We start from the raw sequence: 7,677 nt of genomic DNA, 5'->3' as shown, positions 1-7,677 counted from the left end.
CAACTTCATATTCAATGTAATCAATGAAGATTTTTTTTTTGTTTACCGATCCTCATACGAGGGTCACTATTTATATTTCGGGAATTGGCAACACTGATGTCATGTGAGTCCATCTGACGGTTCCATCGTAAAGTTTGACATTTTTGACGATATACGTACTCAGACTTTCGACGTGGATTATCACAACAAGAGTGCGTCAATCAACTTAATTTGACTTTTGGCGATGAAGCTCCATCAAAAACTACTGTGTATCGCTGGTATAGTGAATTCAATCGTGGTCGTAGTTCGCTGTCCGACGAGTTTCGTGAAGGTCGTCCAAAATCGACTGTAGTGCCAGAAAACATCGATGCTGTGTGTTTATGCACAACCAACAAAAACGGATTTCTTCGGACACTTTTTACAAACTCAATTTATTAACGTTAATAACAACCATACAATTCCGGTATGTGGATAGCTCCAATCAATCTGTCTCGACCAACATTTATTCAGACACAGTATACAGACGAACAATACAGCTGACCGGCTAACAAAAAACTGACTCGATCTATACCGAATGCCTGGATCGAAACGGACTGCCTAAAGCTTTGTGTCTGAGTGAGACAACAATAGATCACTAACGTGATCCACAACGTGGTGGTTCTAACAGTCTTATTATCGTTGGTTCTCGCTTCAACATATGCCGGCCGCCTTGAACTCTGCAAGGGTTCAAATAAGTGTTCTCTCACTCTAACTCCTTTTGATGTATAATAACTCCGAGGTTTGTTTTGATCCCACTTCGCAATCCTAACTGTTAATTTTTGTTTACCGTTCTACTGGGGGTGATAACCTTGGCGCTTCGTGAGTTGTGTTTGTTGTGATTCGTTGATTTGCCGTTATATACTATGGATCAGCTGATCGCACTTGATCTTGTATACATGTTGTGTTTGTTCACGGCTGATTTTCTGTTGGATTGAGTGTTGTGTAGTTCTACTGTGGTGTGATGTTTACAATTCTGGTTGATTATCATTCACTGTGTTTTCTTCTGCTGTCTTATTGAACGTGATAATCGTAGGTTTACTGTTAGTGCTGGATTCAGTGTAGACTATTTGTTGCTGTTTTTAAGAATCATCGACTGATGGACTGGACCGATGGCTGGAAATACACTCTGATTTTCGCTGATTTGCCGTTGCTGTTGCGTCTGGTTTTACTAACGTTGGTACTGACTGGACGTAAATTGCTGCCTGCTTTTGGGAATTGACATCCGGGGAACTATTTGCTGAATTCGATGGCACTCGCGCTGAGCTGTGCAACTGTATCGGGAAGAACCATACTGGTGGTCGAATTTCTTGCTAATGGTAGACTCGTTGGCTGTGTGTTTCTGTTAATCGCTTGCGGAACCGTCTAGATGTTGGAGTAGTTTCGCTACGCATAAAATGAGAGGGTGCTTTTACATCAATAAAAAAGTACTATAACATGACTTGCCTGACACGGAGGTCCTCCTGGGCCTCCGCAATCGCCGGTTGGCGACGCGACCTTGGAGTTCGAGGTACTCTTCTCCAATGCAGACCAATTGTTTTCATGGTCGCTAGCTTGGGGCCGTCCAAATGGGCAATCAGGTTCGTTGACCATCACCGATGACCATGGGAAGTTGAATTGTACCTCAAAAAATACCAAATTTCGAACCGTTTAAGTATTCCTTCTGTTAACTGTCGAAGCTGGGTGATACACCCACTATTCATCTATCTGCATGCACACAACCACGACCCACCACCGAAACGAAACTGTTTACCTCCACTGTTCTTAGACACAGCTACCAGGAGAGCTCTGTTGGGACTGGGCGTTTTCCGAACCAGACAGAATGTAGCTGACAAAAATACACAATTAGCTTTTTGAAATTCGAATTTAAACATTACTTAACTGGGTTGCGGAGGTCTTTCGACCTCCGCCGGTGGAGGAGTCCAATTCTCCCCTTACAATAATGTGTTGTTGTCACGAATGGGTATTACGCAAACCTTGGAAATTGCTCGCTGGTAACTTCCATCCGGGGTGCGAACAGTAACTACTCGGATATTGCCATCCGATCCTTGATGGATTTCAGTTATCCGTCCCAATCGCCATCTCAATGGGGGAAGATTATCCTCCTTTAAAACAACCATCGTTCCGACTGATAGGTTCTCCCGTTGTCGAGTCCATCGTGTGCGGTTTTGTAAATTAGACAAGTACATGTGAGACCACTTCTTCCAGAGTTGCTGTGCGTAGTGCTGGATCCTTTGCCATGCCGACAAACGATTTTCTGGTAAATGTTCCAAATTCGGTTCGGGGATAGCTGTGAGCGGTCGTTGAATAAGGAAGTGGCCTGGAGTGAGTGCTTCATAATCTGTTGGGTCGTTGCTTATTGGCGTCAGAGGTCGGGAGTTTAAGATCGCCTCAATCTGAACTAACACAGTCTGCATTTCGTCGTAAATAAGCGTGCGAGTTCCAATGGTTCTCTTGAACAGTGTCTTGAAAGCCTTTACTGCTGATTCCCACAGACCCCCGAAATTGGGTGAGCGGGCAGGGATAAAACGAAACTCTATGTTATCGTTCTCGACTCCATGAATTACAGCTTCTTGAAATTGTTGACTGTTGAAAAGGCGTTGAAGTTCATGAACCTCTCTCCTAGCCCCGACGAAATTTTTTGCGTTGTCGCACATGATGAGTGTCGGTTTACCCCGACGTGCACTGAATCGTTTCAGTGACGCGAGAAAGGCTTGAGTCGTCAAATCGGCTACCAGTTCCAAATGTACTGCCTTCGTTACTAGGCAGATGTAAATGGCCACGAAACATTTCACGGGACGACTGCGGCGTTGTGGATAAGCAATCTGGAACGGCCCACAGTAATCCACTCCTACCTTTTGGAACGAAACACAAGGAGTTACTCTATCTGGAGGAAGATCAGCCATCAGTTGCTCTTGGATTTTGGGTTTCACACGAAAACACGGTACACATTCATGTATCGTTTTTCTGGCTAGATTTCGAGCATTCGTCAACCAAAACCTCTCTCTAACAGCGGATATCAGCAGCTGTTGTCCAGCATGAAACAATTTCCGATGATAATGTACCATGACCAACTGCGCTAGAGGATGACGGTGGTCCAGAATGTATGGATGTTTTCGATTGTTAGAAACGGCTGCATGTTCTAACCGGCCGCCGACACAAAGTATTCCATCTATCAATCGTGGATTTAGTGACATTAATCTCGACGACTTGATTATGATTGGACAGGTCTGCGATTTCTTGAGGAAAACTCTCTTTCTGAGACAGCCTTACCAGTAGCCGGAGTGCTGCATCGAGTTCATCCAACTGAAGAACCTCGATTCTACGGCAGGTTCGGTTGGACGACTGAGCGTTGAATCGGAATCGGCAAATCATCGCAGTCAATCGTATCAAATCAGTGAGTGACGATCGCAAGCTGAATATTTCGCTGACACTGCATGTTTGGAGGACCACAGCAACACTTTTTTCTTCTAAATATGATGGAAGTATGTTTTCTTCAGCAACGGTCTGTGTTTGTGGCCAGTAATTTTCTTCAAACATAAGCCATGGTGGACCCTGAAACCATATGGATTGATAGTGTAGCTGTGCTGGAGTCATGCCCCGGGAGATGATATCTGCTGGGTTCACCAGTCCGGGAACATGTTTCCAAATTCCATCTCTCGTTATGTGCTGAATCTCTGAAACTCGATTGGCGACAAACTCTTTCCACCTAGAAGGTGTGGACGATAACCAACACTTCACGATCATGGAATCCGTCCAGAAATAGGCCTTAGCGTCAAGGTGTGTGCTGGAAAGAACCTTCTCGTACAGGTGTGCTAACAGTAGCGCGGCTGACAACTCTAATCTGGGGATAGACTGTTTCTTAGTTTTTCGCTTCAGGTTGTCTAAAGGGGCCACTCTCGACTTCGAAATTAGCAGGTGTACCGTGACCAATCCACAACTGGAAATTGAGCGGACGAATATGCAGGCCCCATATGCCTTTTCAGAAGCATCGCAAAATCCATGGAACTCAATCTTCCCTGTCCTCCTGAAACCAACCCAACGGGGAACTGAAAGCTCATCAAGACCTTTCAGATTTCTTCGATACTCTTGCCATTGATCCTGAAGTTCTGCTGGAAGTGGTTCATCCCACCCGCACTGCTGCTTCCACAACTCTTGGATGAATATCTTGGCCTGTACTATGACCGGGCCAACCAGTCCTAGTGGGTCGAAAAGTCTGGACACATCTGACAGTACAGAACGCTTGGTGATGAAGGTTGCCGAGGCCCACTTAGGTGTGCTGAACTGGAAGGTGTCTGTGGATAATTCCCTCACAAGACCAAGTGTTTTGATGACAGAGTTGGATGAATCTAGTTGAAGGTGGGAGCGGTCGTCATGTAAATGCTCAGGAATATCCGAAAGAATTTCGCTACAGTTTGAACTCCATTTCCTGAGAGGGAATCCCGCTGAATCTAGCAGGTTGATCAATTCACTCACAACCATTTTTCCTTGTGGGATCTGATCTACACCGGATAAAAGATCATCCATATAGAAGTCTCTTCTTAGAATTTTCGCCGCCGTTGGATGTGTTTCTTCACTGATGTCAGCCAGCTTCTGTAGACATTTCGTTGCTAAATATGGTGCACATGCTTCACCATATGTCACAGTCGTCAACTCGTACGTTCGGATATCATCAGTTGGAGAATCTCTCCACAGTATTCGCTGTAAGGCACCGTCATCAGGTTGGACACGTATCATGCGGTACATCTTAGCGATGTCTGCTACTACTGCATAACGATGTAAGCGAAATCGAACAATTATATTAATCAAATCTTCCTGAATAACAGGGCCGATCATTAAGGCGTCGTTCAAAGAAACTCCCGTGGTCGTGAGACATGACGCGTCAAAAACAACACGTAGTTTTGTAGTTGTACTCTCCGGTTTCATGACAGCATGATGTGGAAGATAGTAAACAGTTTTGGTTGTTTATACTGCAACCTCCTTCATGTGTCCGAGCAGCTGGTATTCGTGGATAAAATCAGTGTATGCATTCCGCAACTCAGGATTTGCATGAAGTCGTCGCTCTAGCCCCATAAATCTTCTCATCGCAGCAGTCCTCGACTCACCAAGCTGTTCAATTATCAGTGGTTTCTTCGGTAGGGTAACTACAAATCGTCCCGTTGTATCTCTGCATGTTGTCTGCTCGAAAATCGTCTCGCATGCTGATTCTTCTACAGAGTTAGTACTATTTGTTCTACAGGTCTCGAGTTCCCAAAACTTGGTCAACTGATCCTGGATATTCGTAGTCACACAAAGATTCATAGCTGCAGTAGGTTTATCAACATGATTATTGGGAACTCGACCGGAAACGATCCATCCCAACACAGTGTTTCGTAGCGTAGGACCTTCACACGTTGCCTGGAATTGGCCTTCTCTCAGCAAGTCAAAGTAGAACTCTGCTCCGATGATCAGGTCGATCGTTGCAGGTCTGTTGAACCACGGATCAGCAAGAAGACAGGCGTCGGGGAGATTCCATTGTGTTGGATCGAAACGTACTGTTGGTAGTTCAGTTGTCAGGTTTGGCAGCACGTAAAACTGCATGTCTTCGGAAAAGGTTGGAAAGATGTTCGATCTCGCACTCACTCTTGCGCTCACCATCGTCGTAGACGTCGAACACGCTGAACCGATGCCCTGCACGGACAAAAACGCTGGAATTTTCCGGAACTGCAGCTTCGTAGCAAAGCTTCTCGTCATCAAACAGTGCTGGGAACATGAATCAAGCAAAGCTCGGGCCAACATTGTATTTCCCACACGATCTCTCACAGTCACAAGAGCGGTTGACAGTATGACATTGTGTGTGGGTACTACCGGTACTGCTACGAAAGTGTTGCTATTGGTAGCATTGTTTGATGTGGATTGTGGTTGAAGGCTATGCGAGTCTGTAGTCTGTAGTGCATGTCCAGTGTTAGTGTATGTTTGTTGGTTCGGATTGTGTAGCTGAGATTGTGGCTGTCGCGGTTCTGGGTGGACTGTCGGAGGTCTCGATGGCAGCAGTGGAACGGAGGATATATCCGACGGCGATTCAGGATGAAGCATAGAATGATGTTTCTGCGCGCAGTGATGGCAAGCACCTCTTTCACAAACCCAAGCTTGGTGACCTGGACGAAGACAGTTGCGGCAAAGTTTGTTCTTCATAACGACGTTGTTGCGCTCCATGATCTGCATCCCTTGGAATTTTGCACACAGAAAAGCTGAATGAAATGGACCACTACAGAAGGGACATTTCCAAGTTGTGTTCACCAAAGTATGACATGCTGAATATTTTGTCGGTCGTTGATCGGGAACAATGCTCTTGGTTGACATCACTGATTGGAGTACCGAACAGTGACCTCGTAGGAATGATAGGAGACCTTCGTATGTCGGGACGTCTTTAGAACTATGGTGTGTTTCCCAAGCACGAAGCGTTGCAGCATCCAATCTCGAGCACATCATATGCACAAGAATAGTACTCCAACCAGCTGTGTTCTCCCCAATTTTCTCTAACATCTGCAAATTATTTTCGAAGTCACTGATTAAACGGCTGAGACCTTCAAAACTTTCTCTTTTGAGTGAATCGACTGCAAATAGCGCATCAAGATAGGTTTTCACTATCACCTTTTTATTCTCGTATCGGTTTACAAGCGCTTTCCATGCCACCTCGTAATTTGCAGCTGACAGCTCAATGGATCGAATCTCCTGTAATGCATCTCCATCCAATGACGATTTCAGATAAGTGAACCTATCCACTTCGGTGAGCAGCTTGTTCTGGTGAATCAAACTATTGAACGTGTTTCGAAAGGGAATCCATTCACTGATCTTTCCGCTGAAGGAGAGAAGCCGAATCTCGGGAAGCTTAACTCTTGAGAAGGTTGTTACTTCTGCTATGGAACTACCGCGGTCACTGGCCGAAGTAGAGCTGGAACTGCGCCGAAAACCAAGCAAACTGGATTTCAGCCCGTAATACTGATTGTCGAAATCTTGCATAACCTGGTAATTAATCATCTCTTGCTGTTGTACCGATTCTTCTTTTGCATCAACGTCCTCTTCTGATAACTGGTCTTCCAAAAGCAGCTCTATTTTGCCACGAATCGCGTAAAATTCCTTGGACACTTCTTCGAGACCTTGCAGACGTGCATCTACTTGCACTTCATCTCTATCCGCTGTGTATTCTTCCACGAAGCGAGCGATCAATGAAAGATTATTTAACAGCTGACGCTCGCGTTTCTGCAAAGTACGCAGTTCACCCGGCATTCTACGCAGCGATTCACTTGAATGGTTCACTTTTCAGACAATACAGATCGACTCGACGTTCCACTACTCGCGACCTTGCTTGACAAAAAATATTTAATTTGTTGTATAATAAACCCGTGATTACAATACTTTTCAATGGGGGCGAATCGAAAAGACAGCCAAACAATTCTCGTAATTATCCAAACCAACGGCCAAACAGGGACACAACTCATGCAAAATAAAAACAAACTCGCATGCAGTTTTTTTCGGTTTTATTTATTTCTCTTTATCGTGGTTAGCCACATGCATCAAGCCACCGTTTTTGGCTGCTACTTCTCTGCTACTTTTCTGCTTTCTCCGCTTTCCGTCCTCCGCTATACTATAGGTGTTGATTCCAGTGGAAAATACTGCAAC

The 7,677-nt window shown here is 45.1% G+C and overlaps 1 protein-coding gene across 1 annotated transcript; it reads right to left on the bottom strand.

The window, feature by feature from the left end:
- Positions 1-4,980: 4,980 nt before the first annotated feature.
- Positions 4,981-7,284, bottom strand: LOC129773933 (uncharacterized). The gene has a single exon (XM_055777607.1). The coding sequence runs from the start codon at positions 7,282-7,284 to the stop codon at positions 4,981-4,983; it is 2,304 nt and encodes a 767-aa protein (XP_055633582.1).
- Between the last annotated feature and the right edge of the window lie 393 nt (positions 7,285-7,677).

Source organism: Toxorhynchites rutilus, chromosome 3 (genome assembly GCF_029784135.1).
Source record: "Toxorhynchites rutilus septentrionalis strain SRP chromosome 3, ASM2978413v1, whole genome shotgun sequence".
NCBI lineage: Eukaryota > Metazoa > Arthropoda > Insecta > Diptera > Culicidae > Toxorhynchites > Toxorhynchites rutilus.
Note: the sequence above shows the minus strand (reverse complement) of the source record. Positions and strands in the feature narration are given on the sequence as shown.

Bases quoted from the DNA above. Each gene is read 5' to 3' on its own strand.
- LOC129773933 (XM_055777607.1), bottom strand. From the start codon at position 7,284: ATGCCGGGTGAACTGCGTACTTTGCAGAAACGCGAGCGTCAGCTGTTA.